General features: G+C 41.6%; 1 protein-coding gene across 1 annotated transcript in view; it reads right to left on the bottom strand.

Moving 5' to 3' along the window:
- The window catches only part of LOC106568111 (trace amine-associated receptor 13c-like), a 29362-nt gene extending 19358 nt beyond the window's left edge, over positions 1 to 10004 (bottom strand). The window contains exons 1-2 of the mRNA XM_082959749.1: positions 9990 to 10004; positions 8874 to 9575 (exon numbers count right to left, since the gene is read on the bottom strand). Of these exons, the coding sequence (XP_082815875.1) occupies positions 8874 to 9575; positions 9990 to 10004 (717 nt within the window). The remainder of the gene's footprint in view (positions 1 to 8873; positions 9576 to 9989) is intronic.
- Between the last annotated feature and the right edge of the window lie 5572 nt (positions 10005 to 15576).

Genomic DNA, 15576 nt, shown 5'->3' with positions numbered 1-15576 from the left:
AAGTAAACTGATGATTGGTGAGAAACATACTGGATAAAAAAAATTGGAATCCAACAAGTGAGATAGGTGAAAACTACAATAGATAGAGTTTTTGCTACTTTTCTCTCAGACTTATTTGCCTGTACAGTTTTAACACCAGACTGGGTGGCAGCCTCTTTTGAAAATACCTTCCTGGCCTGTGATCTGGCGACCAAAAATATTTTCAAATAAAGTGTTATAATAATAGAGCACGGGACAACCATTGTAATTACAAGGTCAATGATGCTACTCCAGTCAAATACTTCAACAATAAAATATTCTTCAAAACACCTTCTAGGTACTTGTACATTTACATTTATTTTTATAAAAGCATCATTGTATATGATACAACAAAACCATAAAATGAATATACAGGTAATTGTTGTTATTGTAGAATGGTAAAATAAGCGATCAGACACAGCAACATAGCAGTCAATAGATATCAATACCAAATTGCCAAGAGATATGGATAAAATTAAATAACTGATGAACACATAAAACACAGAAATATTTCCCCAAAATCAACATGATTCCATTATTGCTACGGTCCCTACTGGTATCACAATCAGTCCCACCAGGAGATCTGCCAGAGAAAGGATGAGCAGGTTGGTTGGAGTGTGGAGTTGCTTGAAGTGAGAGATAGAGATGACCACTGTCATGGTTGTCGAAAGGAGAAGCGGACCAAAGTGCAGCGTGTGTGTCATTCCACATTTTATAACACTGTGAAACTATGCAATCCAAAACAATAAACTGAACTAACAAAAACATCAAACCGTGATGGCGAGGTGAAACATACACTACTCAAAGATAATCTCCCACAAACCCAGGTGGAAAAAACGCCTACTTAAGTATGAACTCCAATTACAGACAACGAGGACCAGCTGCCTCTAATTGGAGATCATCCCAAACAAAACCAACATAGAAATACAAAACTAGAACATGAACATAGAAATACAAAACATAGAAAAACACCCCCTGTCACCTGGTAGAGTAGGTCAGGGTATGACAGGGGGGATTTCTAGGATTGTTTTTCTATGTGTCACGTCCTGACCAGTATAGGGGTTATTTGTATTTGTATGTTGGTCAGGACGTGGCAGAGGGTATTTGTTTCATGTGGTTCGGGGGTTATGTGTATTGTAGAGGGGTGTTTTATTTATGTTTTATGTTTTGTATTTCTAGGTTCATTCTAGTTCTTTGTATTTCTATGTTTAGGTAATTGGGTGTTGGACTCTCAATTGGAGGCAGGTGTTTTTAGTTGCTTCTGATTGAGAGTCCTATATATAGGTATGTGTTTTGTTTGTAGTTTGTGGGTAGTTGTATTTCGCACTGTTGTGAGTATTAGCCTGTGAAGCTGTCGTTCTTTGTGTCTTGTTTTTCTGTGTTCACATTTATTTAATAAAATATAATGATGAACATGCAACCTGCTGCGCCTTAGTCCTCTCTACCCAACGACACCTGTGACACTATGTTATGTTCTAGTTTTGTATTTCTATGTTGGGCTTTGTTTGAGATGATCTCCAATTAGAGGCAGCTGGTTATCGTTGTCTCTAATTGGAGGTCATATTTAAGTTGGTGTTTGTCCCACCTGAGTTTGTGAGAGATTAATTTTGAGTTGTGTATGTTTCACCGCTGCGTCACGGTTTGTTGTTTTTGTCATTAAGTTTATTTATGTATTGCATAGTTTCACAGTGTAAATAAAATGTGGAACGACACACACTGCACTTTGGTCCGCTTCTCCTTTTGACAACCGTGCCATTGGAACACAGGCGAGATGGTTGCTGATAATGGGCCTCTGTACACCTATGTAGATATTCCATTAAAAAATCAGTCATTTCCAGCTACAATAGTCATTTACAACATTAACAATGTCTACACTGTATTTCTGATCAATTTGTTATTTTAATGGACAATGTGATTTTCTTTTAAAAACAAGGACATTTATTAGTGACCCCAAACTTTTGAACGACAGTGTATATTTGAGCTCTTGAGTGGCGCAGCGGTCTAAGGCACTGAGTCTCAGTGCTAGAGGCGTCACTACAGACCTTGGTTAGATTCCAGGCTGTATCACAATCGGTTGTGATTGGGAGTCACATAGGGCGGCACACAATGGCCCAGCATCTTACTTGTTCGTTTTTGGTCTTGGTAGGCCGTCATTATAAATAAGAATTTGTTCTTAACTGACGTGTCTTGTTAAATAAAGGTAAAATAAATGGTGTTGAAAAAAGTACTCAATTGCCATACTTGGGTTAAAGTAAAGATACCTTGATAAAAATGACTCACCTAAAATTGAAAGTCACCCGGTAAAATACTACTTGAGTAAAATAAAAATTATATATTTGGTTTTAAATATACTTAAGTATCAAAAGTAAATGGAATTGCACAAATATACTGAAATAAAAGTATAAACATTTTCAAATTCCCTATATTAACGAAAACCAAACGGCACGGTAAAATACAGATAACCCAACAAACTACTTAAGTAGTACTTTAAACTATTTTTACTTAAGTACTTTACACCACTGTAAAAAAAATTATGTTTTAAATATATTAGTGAATTGGGTCGTCAGATGCATGGGGGGGGGGGTCTTGTTTGTAATTTGTGATCTTCTGAAGTCACTTCCACACAGATGAGCAATTGTTGGTGGAGAATTGTTTTTCTAGCAGCTCCTTATATTGTCGTTTGGCTTCCATTATGTTTGTTCAGTAGGTGTTTTGCCACCATGGATTGGTCAATGTTGCTGCTCGTATGTGCCCCTTACTTGGCAGAGTGAAGGCCTCTCACCTGGTTGAGTGCTGGTTGGAATGCAGTTTTCCTCGCAGACACTGATATAAGATGTTTCCCTGTCTGTGTAGTCATGTATGTTGGTATTGTCTTTGAAAACGTCCTAATCGTTGGAGTCCAGGCAGTCCTCCAAAACCTTGTGGCTGACATCCTTGTAGGGATTTTCACCTAAACTGTATTTGCTATGCCCAGCTAAAAGACAGTATAATGAGGGCCATGAAGATTAGGCTAGTAAACCTTTATATCCACGTAAAGGTGGAGAATTGTAGAATATAGTGGACTGGTCCATATTTGTGTGATACTTACTGATTTGTCACAGCACAGGCTCAAATACATCATACACATCTGTTATTGTTTTTTCATCTGGCTGTTCACCCCTTTGAATCCTTTAAAAATATTTTTTCGAACAGAGGGTTCAGGGTTATTTGTCTTATGAAGTTATGTAGAGCAATTGTAAAATAAAAAACAACATCCTTGTATTTTCAGGCACTAGTTTCTGTCACGTCCTGACCAGTAAAGGGGTTATTTGTTATTATAGTTTGGTCAGGACGTGGCGTTTGTTTTATGTGGTTTGGGGTTTGTTGGTATATGTGTTTTGTAGAGGGGTGTTTGTTTAGATTAGTCCGGGGTTTTTGGTTAGGTTCTATGTTGTGTATTTCTATGTTAGATCTAGGGTGTTTAGTTCTATGTTTAGTTTATTGGGATTGGGCCTTAAATTGGAGGCAGCTGTTCCTCGTTGCTTCTGATTGAAGGTCCTATGTATAGGGGTGTGTTTGTTATGGGAATTGTGGGAGGTTGTTATTGCATAGCTATGTGTAGCCTGCATTACTGTTTGTCGGCCGTTCGTGTGTCTTGTTTTGTTTAGTAAGTGTTCTAAATAAAGTTATAATGTGCACTCAACCCGCTGCGCCTTGGTCCACTTCCTACGACGACCGTTACAGAACCTCCCACCACAAACGGACCAAGCAGCAGCGGAAGGAGCTACAAATTAATTATGTGGACTATACGGAAACTTGGACATGGGAGGAGATCCTGGATGGGGCTGGACCATGGCACCAGGCTGGGGAATATCGTCGCCCACCGGAGGAGATCGAGGCAGCCAAGGCGGAGCGGCGCCGGTATGAGGCTCTATACACACGGGTGGCATTTAAGCCTGAGAGGCAGCCCCAATAAAAAAAATTGGGGGGGCACACGGGTAGTTTGGCTGGGCCAGGGTTAAGCTCCAAGCCAACTCCCCGTGCTTATCGGAGGCAACCTGTTATTGGTCAGGCTCCGTACTATGGGGTGATGCACACGGACAGATCGGCGGAGCCGAGGATGGAACCAGAGCCAGTCGGTGTGAAATGGGAGGTGAGCGAAGCAGAGACAGTAAAGGAGTTGATGGGAAAATTGGAGGAGAAAGATATGAGAGAGCTGCTGTTTTAGGCACGACATTCGCCCTACGGAGCGTGTCCTTAAATTGATGTCACCTGAGTCAGCTCTCCATACTTGTCCTGAGGTGCGTGCTAGCCGGCTGGTGAAGACAGTACCAGCACCACGCACCAGGCCTCCAGTGCGGCAGCCCAGTCCAACTCGTCCTGTTCCTGCTCCTCGTACTAGCCCTGTGGTGCGTGTCCTTAGTCTGGAGACGGCCCACAGTCCGGAAGAAAGAGAGACGGCTCACAGTCCGGAACCGAGAGAGACGGCCCACAGTCCGGAACCGAGAGACACGGCCCACAGTCCGGAACCGAGTGAGACGGCCCACAGTCCGGACCCGAGTGAGACGGCCCACAGTCCGGACCCGAGTGAGACGGCCCACAGTCCGGACCCGAGTGAGACGGCCCACAGTCCGGACCCGAGTGAGACGGCCCACAGTCCGGACCCGAGTGAGACGGCCCACAGTCCGGACCCGAGTGAGACGGCCCACAGTCCGGACCCGAGTGAGACGGCCCACAGTCCGGACCCGAGTGAAACGGCCTACAGTCCGGAGCTCCCAGAGTCGCCCTACAGTCCAAGGTCTACAGTGACGCGCTTTAGGCCGAGGTATTCAGCAGGGGTGGACTGGTTAGGTGGAGGACTAAGGCCAGAGCCTGAGCCACCTCCACAGTAGGAGGTTTGGGGGGGGGTGTAGCACGGGAACCGTCAGAGACGGCAGCCACCCTCCCTTCCCTCCCTTTAGTTTGAGGGGTTTATTTTTGTAGATTTTTTTTTTGTGAGGTGCATCCGGGGTCTGCACCTTTGGGGAGGGGGGGTACTGTCACGTCCTGACCAGTAAAGGGGTTATTTGTCAGTAAGTGGCAGGGGGTGTTTGTTTTATGTGGTTCGGGGTTCGTTGGTATATGTGTTTTGAAGAGGGGTGTTTGTTTAGGTTCTATGTTGTGTATTTCTATGTTAGATCTAGGGTGTTTAGTTCTATGTTTAGTTTATTGGGATTGGGCCTTCAATTGGAGGCAGCTGTTCCTCGTTGCCTCTGATTGAAGGTCCTATGTATAGGGGTGTGTTTGTTATGGGAATTGTGGGAGGTTGTTATTGCAAAGCTATGTGTAGCCTGCATTACTGTTTGTCGTCCGTTTGTTTTTCTTGTTTTGTTTAGTAAGTGTTCTAAATAAAGTTAGAATGAGCACTCATCCCGCTGCGCCTTGGTCCACTTCCTACGACGACCGTTACAGAACCTCCCACCACAAACGGACCAAGCAGCAGCGGAAGGAGCTACAAATTAATTATGTGGACTATACGGAAACTTGTCAGACTTTTTGTTTTGTTTAAACAGCCTATTCATTTTTGCCAGTTCAAGATGTTTAACTCCCCAAAGGCCTCACTGGTCCATTTCTTCACTGTATGTTTGACAGGCTTGCAGGTTTTTCGTTCCTGTCTGTATGAGGGAATGAGTTGGATAATCACATACTCATAGTTCCCCAGAGGGGCGTGGTATGCCCCTTTAACAATGCTGTAACAATGGTCCAGACTTTCCCATTCTCTTGTGGGGCATTTTGCCAATTTTTTTAATCTGGGCAGATCTTAGCTCAGACTTGTGTGGTTGAAAACCCCTAGAATGATGAATGCAGAATTCAGGTATTTCCTTTCCTCCTCTGTAACTTTGTCATCCAGAAGCTGTCGTGTCATCTGAGCACAGGCTTGCAGTGGTATGTACACACCAGCCAGTGAATGATGTGCTGCAAAGTAAGTTTTATAATTGTGAATTCCTCCTGTAGCTAGCTGGGGGTACAGTGAGCTCATGTCATGCCTATGTAGCAGACATGAGCCGTTCATGATCACGTGATGAGGTAGCCTCGCCTGCGAACTTCAAAACCAGTGTCTGCCCTCAGTCCAAGGGGGTATTTCCTCTTGGTCTTAGGGTCTAAAGATGTTAGTTGCTCCCATGGGAGACCCGGGTTCATATCCCGCCTATTACAATGGCACCCCACGTTGGGCACTCTTTCATTGGGGAGGAGGTCAAAGGGGGGGTAAATACAGCGGACATGAGTCGGTCATTATCACGTGATGAGATAGCCCTGCCTGCAAACTTCAAAACCAGTGTCTGCCCTCAAACCGGGTTCATATCCTCCATGTTACGTCACTAAAGGTGTCAATGGCTAGCTAGCTAGTGGCAGTATTGTCAAGTATAAGGTCATCAAAACACATTGTTTGGACTGTAAAAAGCAGGGTTCTCCAACCCTGTTCCTGGAGAGCTACATGTTGCAATTGCAACATCAACTACTTAGTTACCTGACCAACTACCAATCAAAAAAACATAATAATAATAATAATATAGCTCGCTGTTACCGTAGTCTGCACACCTTGCTTTTTTCACAGCTGTCACTAATCCTGTTGTGCCCCAGCAACCTTAGTTTTGTTGTAAAATTATATTTTCTTCCATTTTGTTTGAACATTTTTGTGTTTTTTTGTTGTTATTTTTATATCTGGACATGATCCAATTTGTACAACTCAGACCAGTTAATTGTCTCATTGTCAAAATAAAAAAAATCCTAAAAACATCTGTGCTCCCATTTGCCCATGTTTTTTGGAGATCCTTAGATTGGTGAAGTTTTGTGATCTTTTCAACTCATCCTGTGGTATAAGCACATTCATAGCTGTTTTATAACACCTCAAAATAAGTGCCTTACTGTGATTGTTTTACATAAAATAAACAAAAAAGCAATTTCTCAAGCACAAATTTAGCTAAGACTGTCTGTGTGTTGTCTGAGTGGGGAGGGGAAAACCGAAAACAAACTGTTATTGGCAGAGAGGTTTGGAACTCTCGATTTTATTGATCTATTAACTAATTTATTGCCTGGTGATGTCACCAGGCAGGCCAGAACTCCATTCCACCAAAACAAGCTGTCATTTTTTCATTATTTTCAAACAACTCTTACACTAAAAGGGCATTATCATAATTTACACAATTTCACAGTATTATTCCAACCTCATAGTTTTTGACTGCACAGTAAAACCGGATAAATTATGGCTACTCAAACATTTTGAGGAAACTGATTATTGAAAACAAATTATAATAATAAGTTAATAATCTTAAATAGCTGAAGTTAGCAGTACTACCTTCATATGAGTAATACAAATGCATTTTCTTTGAGTAAGGTATACTTAAATTAAATTCAACACCAACACTAAGCCACTTCTCCAAATAATTTCCCAGTGTGCCTTGACTTTTCGATTGAAATGTAGAGTTACCACCCATAATGTATTAGTTAGTGACAGAGACATGGTTGTTGAATTCCTTCAGAGTGCCTAGGTGAATATTATCATTATAATTGAACCCTTACATATATCATAAGGCCTTATACAATGGCCTGGAATTCATAGTTTACAGGCCACATCAGGCCTGCAAGTAGGGTTGAAAAATTCCCCCAACTTTCCTGAAAAAATCCTCCAACAAGGATTTCTGTAAGACCTTGGAAATTTACCAGAATTTTGCAAGACTAACTGTAAATCAGATTATTCTGATTTACAAAGTGATGGGTAATTCATATTGGAATCTAGCCAACCTTAGGCTATCCAACAGTTTAAATGTTTTATTCACTCACAACCTGCATTTATAATGATTGCCAGGGTTAATAACAGTGGGAGGAAACTACCTACGCCATTTAAACTGGAACAACCATTTCAGTAACGAGTGCACAAATACAATGATTAGATTAGTTTAGAATTTTTTTAATCTTTGTGGAACATAAGATTTAATCAATCAATTACTCAACGTACATGCACCCAGACCCTTACCACAAGAAACATCTATGTTGTAAGTCTAACGACCTTACCTTGCAATAAGTCCTGTGATTGTGCGAATCTCTCTTTTGGGGCATTATTATTTGTCATTTTTTCACATTGTTACATTTTAACATCAAATTCTTACAAAATACACCATTGATATAGACCTGGACAGTAGATGATATCAAGCAGTATTGTACATTTAAACTTTACTACACTTGTTAAAGACATTGTGTCGCCATTGAGCCACTAGAGGGTGGTGTTAAATAACATCTGGACTGATTCATGACGTCCTCAAAATGTACTTTACTTTTAGAATACTTACATATTATTTATCATTAAATAACATGGAACAAACACAGACTTTGGTCTTTGGAATGTACAACCCAAAATGACTAACATTTCTTTATAACAAGCTTATGTCTTCGGCAATTAACAAGTCATTACAATCCAATACAGCCAAATCATGCTGTATCAACACCACATTCTGAATCAACACCAAATGTATCTATGATAACAACAGCTAACTGAGATAAGTAATGTAAGTGTATTATGAAAGAAACAATTACAACAACAGTATAGTTTGAAAATAACATTATCAAATCTATGTTTGTCAAACTTTTGAATAAAAATGTAGGAACTATAAACGCCTTAACTTTAAAATTAAAATATGTTTAGCTATCGCTTTGAACCATGGATAAAAGAAAGCATAAATTATTGGATTAATTAAGGAATTAAGAAACGGCAGCAAGAGTAAGTAAGTTAATGATTGTGGAAGAAAAAATTGTAGAAAAAAACTTGAAATCCAACAAGTGAGATAGGTGAAAACTACAATAGATAGAGTTTTTGCTGCTTTTCTCTCAGACTTATTTGCCCGTACAATTTTAACACCAGACTTGGTGGCAGCCTCTTTTGAAAATATCTTTCTGGCCTGTGATCTGGCAGCCACAAAAATTTTGAAATAAAGTGTTATAATAATATAGCATGGTACAACCATTATAATTACAAAGTCAATGGTTTTACTCCAGTTAAATCCTTCTAAAATAAAACATTCTTCAAAGCACATTTTGGGTACCTGTACAGTTACAGAGTTATTTGAAATAGCAGTGTTGTATATGCTACACCAACACCAGGTAATCAATATCCAACAGATAATTCTTGGTATTGTTATTTTTGTGTGGTACAACAAGGGATAACACACAGCTACATAACGTTCAATAGATATCAAAACCAAATTGCCCAGAGATAAAGAAATAATTAAGTAACCGATGAAGAGAAAAAACACACAGAAATATTTCCCAAAAACCCAGCATGATTCCATTACTGCCACAGTCACTACTGGTATCGCAATCAGTCCCACCAGGAAATCTGTCACAGCCAGAGAAAGGATGAGCAGGTTGGTTGGAGTGTGGAGCTGCTTGAAGTGATAGATCGAGATGATCACCAGTACGTTCAAAAATACTGTAACCGCTGAAATTAATGAGAACAAAATGTACAGTGTTATGTAAATAGATGTCGATAGCGAAGCCTTCCTGCAAGAAGAGTTATGAAAACAGTGTTGATCATCTTTGTGTTCCTCCATTTGTAAGAAAGGGTAAAAATGCTGAGGTCCTGCTCCTGTTTGATCCTTTGTATGACCCTGTCAGGTCACCCTTCTGACAGACTATGAGCTCTGCCTCTCTATTTATCCCTGTGTGACTGAGAGACACTCCCCCTCCTCAGAGTTTCTCCACACACACACACCACTAAAACATACATAAGTGAGCACAAAAAAATGACAAACGGTCAGAAAAACAAATACTTTGTGGAACCATGATGAGATCAAACACAGCAATATAGTGGTTAATAGATGTATGACAAGTCTGACAATTTTAATCTGGAAAAAATAGTATGGTCTATGTTTTGGTGATTCAAAGGCTATTTGACATGGGAAATAGGATGACTGTTTTGGGTGATGTCAGTGCTCAGTTTGGACTTAACACTACTTCACAACCTCAAAAGACATGACGGGACGGCATGTCAGTTAGCCAGTGTGTAGGAATGTTGACAGTAAGGGATGTTAATAAGATGGCATAACCTCATGGTATATGCACTAATGAGCACGTAAAATCAAAATGAATAGTGCCATTATAGGAAAATTCAATATACAGTGCAATCGGAAAGTATTCAGACCGCTTCCCTTTTTCCACATTTTGTTACGTTACCGACCTATTCTAAAATTGATAAAACACATTTTACACACAATACCCCATAATGACAAAGCGAAAACAGCTTTGTATTAATTTCTGCAAATTTACTACAAATACAAAACTTAAATACCTTATTCACGTAATAAGTATTCAGAAAAATTGCTATGAGACTGGAAACTGGGCTTAGGTGCATCCTGTTTCCATTGATCATCCTTCAGATTTGTCTATGACTTGGGAGTCCACCTGTGGGAAATTCAATTGATTGGACATGATTTGGAAAGGCACACACCTCTCTATATAAGGTCCCACAGTTGACAGTCCATGTCAGAGTAAAAACCAAGTCATGAGTTTGAGGGAATTGTCCGTAGACCTCCGAGACAGGATTGTGTCAAGGCACAGATCTGGGGAAGGGTACCAAAACATTTCTGCAGCATTGAAGGTCCCCAAGAAAACAGAGGCCTCCATCATTCTTAAATGGAAGAAGTTTGGAACCACCAAGACTCCTCCTAGAGCTGGTCGCCTGGCCAAACTGAGCAATTGGGGGAGAAGGGCCTTGGTCAGGGAGAGCCTTGGTGACCAGATGGTCACTGACAGAGATCCAGAGTTCCTCTGTGGAGATGGGAAAACCATCTCTGCAGAACTCCATCAATCAGGCCTTTATGGTAGATTGACCAGACGGAACCACTCATCAGTAAAAGGCACATGACAGCCCGCTTGGAGATTGCCAAAAGGCACCTAAAGGACTCTCAGACCATCAAATCAAATGTATTTATAAAGTGCTTCTTACATCAGCTGATATCTCAAAGTGCTGTACAGAAAGACAGCCTTGTCACGGTTGTCGTAAGAGCGGGACCAAGGTGCAGCGGATGTTGAGTTCCACATATTTATTATAATATGAAACTTTAAGCAAAGGCAAATAAATCAATAAACGAACAACGAAACGTGACTACGTGGTACACATGCACAAACACAAACAATATCCCACAAACACAGGGGGGAAAAATAGCTACTTAAATATGATCCCCAATTAGAGGCAACGATTACCAGCTGCCTCTATTTGGGAACCAAATCAAAATATCAACATAGAAATTTTAAACTAGGACACCCCCTTGTCAGGCCCTGACCTACTACACCCCCAAAGGTGCGGACTCCATACTACACCCCCAAAGGTGCGGACTCCGGCCGCAAAACCTGAAAACAAATGGGAGGGTTTGGGGGGGTGACTAGTGTCGGTGGCGACTCCGATGCGGGTCATAGCCCCCTCCCAGACCCCGGATCCAACCATGGCGCCGGGCTGAACGACGTGCCTGAACTGGGCAGAGAAACAAGGGCTCTCTATGGTCAGGGTGTGACAAGCCTAAAACCCCAAACAGCAAGCAATGCAGGTGTAGAAGCACGGTGGCTAGGAAAAACTCCCTAGAAAGGCCAGACAGAACCTATGAAGAAACCTAGAGAGGAACCAGGCTATGAGGGGTGGCCAGTCCTTCTGGCTGTGCCGGGTGGAGGTTATAACAGAACATGGCAAAGATGTTTAAATGTTCATAGATGACCAGCAGGGTCAAATAATAATAATCACAGTGGTTGTCGAGGGTGCAACAGGTCAGCACCTCAGGAGTAAATGTCAATTGGCTTTTCATAGCCGATCATTCAGAACATTAGAAACAAGATGCTCTGGTCTGATGAAACCAAGATTGAACTCTTTAGCCTGAAGGCCCAGCGTCGCGTGTGGAGGAAACCTGGCACCATCCCTACTGTGTCAGTGGGGATGTTTTTGGGGATGTTTTTCAGTGGCAGGGACTGGGAGACTAGTCAGGATCAAGGGAAAAAAAAGATGTACGGAGCAAAGTATAGAGAGATCCTTGATGAAAACCTGCTCCAGCGTGCTCAGGACCTCAGATTGAAGTTCACATTCCAACAGGAGTTCAGTGTACTAACTCTTGCAGGTTAGTAACAACATGATTATGTTCATTGTTGTTTAGGGGAAGGGGAAAGGGGCATACCTAGTGAGTTGTACAACTGAATGCTTTCAACTGAAATGTGTCTTCCACATTTAACCCAACCCCTCTGAATCAGAGAGGTGCGGGGGGATGCCTTAATCAACATCCACAGGGAACAGTAGGTTAACTGCCTTGCTCAGGGGCAGAACAACATATTTTTACAATGTCAGCTCGGGGATTCGATCTAGCAATCTGTCGGTTACCGGCCCAATGCTCTAACTACTAAGCTACCTGCCGCCCTAACTAGCTAACGTTAGCTGGCTGGCACGTTAGCTAACGTTACGTAACGTGTGTGATCTTACATGTTGTTTACTTAGCTAAGTTCATTGTTTACCTAGCTAGCCAGCTACATGTCTTAAGTTAAAGTGTACTGTTAGCTAGCTAGCTAACGTTAGCTGGCTGGCTCCCGAGCTAACGTTACTTGTATGATGTTATTACTTGTATCCGAGAGCCGTTTGCTTTGCTAGTTAGATCCTAATGTTAGCTAGATAACATTGAACCTGGTTGGTAGCTTTCAGCACATTCATGCAGGGTAGTAACAACATGATTTGGCACTGTGTTCATTGTGGTATAACTAGCTAATGTTAGCAAGCTGGCTGGCTCATTCGCTAACGCTACGTGACGTGTGTTAACTTACACGTTGTTTACCTAGCTAGGTTTATTGGTTACCTAGCTTGTAACATGTCTTAAGCTCTAAGTGTACAACACCCATTGAATATGGCTGGTGTCAGTAAACGTTGGCAAAAAAAGCGTAATGAAATTGTTGCCAGCAAAGCTGGTTAGGCTGTTTTCATGTTATCCAGAGGTAAACAAATCACCGCCAGAGCATCAAGTGTGTGGTCTGAGCGAAACGAGATGGGTGGGGCTAAAGCTTAAGAGGGTGTGAATGACGCTGAATGGATGTACAGTCGTGGCCAAAAGTTTTGAGAATGACACAAATATACATTTTTACAAAGTTTACTGCTTGTGTCTTTAGATATTTTTTTATCAGATATTACTATGGAATACTGAAGTATAATTACAAGCATTTCATAAGTGTCAAAGGCTTTTATTGACAATTACATGAAGTTGATGCAGAGTCAATATTTGCAGTGTTGACCCTTCTTTTTCAAGACTTCTGCAATCCGCCCTGGCATGCTGTCAATTAACTTCTGGGTCACATCCTGACTGATGGCAGCCCATTCTTGCATAATCAATGCTTGGAGTTTGTCAGAATCTGTGGGCTTTTGTTTGTCCACCCGCCTCTTGAGGATTGACCATAAATTCCAAATGGGATTAAGGTCTCGGGAGTTTCCTGGCCATGGACCCAAAATATTGATGTTTTGTTCCCCAAGCCACTTAGTTATCACTTTTGCCTTATGGCAAGGTGCTCCATCATGCTGGAAAAGGCATTGTTCGTCACCAAACTGTTCCTGGATGGTTGGGGAAGTTGCTCTCGGAGGATGTGTTAGTACCATTCTTTATTCATGACTGTGTTCTTAGGTAAAATTGTGAGTGAGCCCACTCCCTTGGCTGAGAAGCAACCCCACACATGAATGGTCTCAGGATGCTTTACTGTTGGCATGACACAGGACTGATGGTAGCACTCACCTTGTCTTCTCTGGACAAGCTTTTTTTCTGAATGCCCCAAACAATCGGAAAGGGGATTCATTAGAGAAAATGACTTTACCCCAGTCCTCAGCAGTCCAATCCCTGTACCTTTTGCAGAATATCAGTCAGTCCCTGATTTCTATCCTAGAGAAAAGTGGCTTCTTTGCTGCCCTTCTTGACACCAGGCCATCCTCCAAAAGTCTTCGCCTCACTGTGCGTGCAGATGCACTCACACCTGCCTGCTGCCATTCCTGAGCAAGCTCTGTACTGGTGGTGCCCCGATCCCGCAGCTGAATCAACTTTAGGAGATGGTCCTGGCGCTTGCTGGACTTTCTTGGGCGCCCTGAAGCCTTCTTCACAACAATTTAACCATTCTCCTTGAAGTTCTTGATGATCCGATAAATGGTTGATTTAGGTGCAATCTTACTGGCAGCAATATCCTTCCCTGTGAAGCCCTTTTTGTGCAAAGCAATGATGATGGCACGTGTTTCCTTGCAGGTAACCATGGTTGACAGAGGAAGAACAATGATTCCAAGCACCACCCTTCTTTTGAAGCTTCCAGTCTATTCTTCGAACTCAATCAGCATGACAGAGTAATCTCCAGCCTTGTCCTTGTCAACACTCACACCTGTGTTAACCTCTTACATCTAGACATTCCGCTAGCGGAACACCTGCTCCAATATCCAATGATAGGTGTGGCGTGAATTACAAATTCCTCAAAAATACAAAAACTTACATTTTTCAAATATATGACTATTTTACAGCATTTTAAACACAAGACTCTCCTTTATCTAACCACACTGTCCGATTTCAAAAAGGCTTTACAGCAAAAGCAAAACATTAGATTATGTCAGCAGAGTACCCAGCCAGAAATAATCAGACACCCATTTTTCAAGCTAGCATATAATGTCGCCAAAAACAAAACCACAGCTAAATGCAGCACTAACCTTTGATGATCTTCATCAGATGACACGCCTAGGACATTGTTATACAATACATGCATGTTTTGTTCAATCAAGTTCATATTTATATCAAAAACCAGCTTTTTACATTAGCATGTGACGTTCAGAACTAGCATACCCCCCGCAAACCTCCGGTGAATTTACTAAATTACTCACGATAAACGTTCACAAAAAACATAACAATTATTTTAAGAATTATAGATACAGAACTCCTCTATACACTCGCTATGTCCGATTTTAAAATAGCTTTTCGGTGAAAGCACATTTTGCAATATTCTGAGTAGATAGGCCCAGCCATCACGGCTAGCTATTTTGACACCCACCAAGTTTAGCCCTGACCAAAACTCCGATTTACTATTAGAAAAGTTTGATTACCTTTGGTGTTCTTCGTCAGAATGCACTCCCAGGACTGCTACTTCAATAACAAATGTTGGTTTGGTTCAAAATAATCCATAGTTATATCCAAATAGCGGCGTTTTGTTCGTGCGTTCAAGACACTATCCGAAGTGTAAATAAGGGTCACGAGCACGACGCATTTCGTGACAAAAAAATTCTAAATATTCCATTACCGTACTTCGAAGCATGTCAACCGCTGTTTAAAATCTATTTTTATGCCATTTTTCTCGTAAAAAAGCGATAATATTCCGACCGGGAAAGCGTGTTTACGTACAAAGAGAGAGAAAATAAAAGCATGGGATCCCCTCGTGCACGAGCCTGAGTCTCATAGTACTGTGACCGGCCACTATCCAAACGCGCTAATGTTTTTCAACCAGGTCCTGCAAAGCCACGATTCAGGTTTTTGCCGCCTTCTGAGAGCCCATGGGAGCCGTAGGAAGTGT

The sequence above is a fragment of the Salmo salar genome, chromosome 13 (genome assembly GCF_965601325.2).
Source record: "Salmo salar chromosome 13, fSalSal1, whole genome shotgun sequence".
Classification (NCBI taxonomy): Eukaryota; Metazoa; Chordata; class Actinopteri; order Salmoniformes; family Salmonidae; genus Salmo; species Salmo salar.
This window is presented reverse-complemented; position numbering and strand designations above follow the sequence as displayed.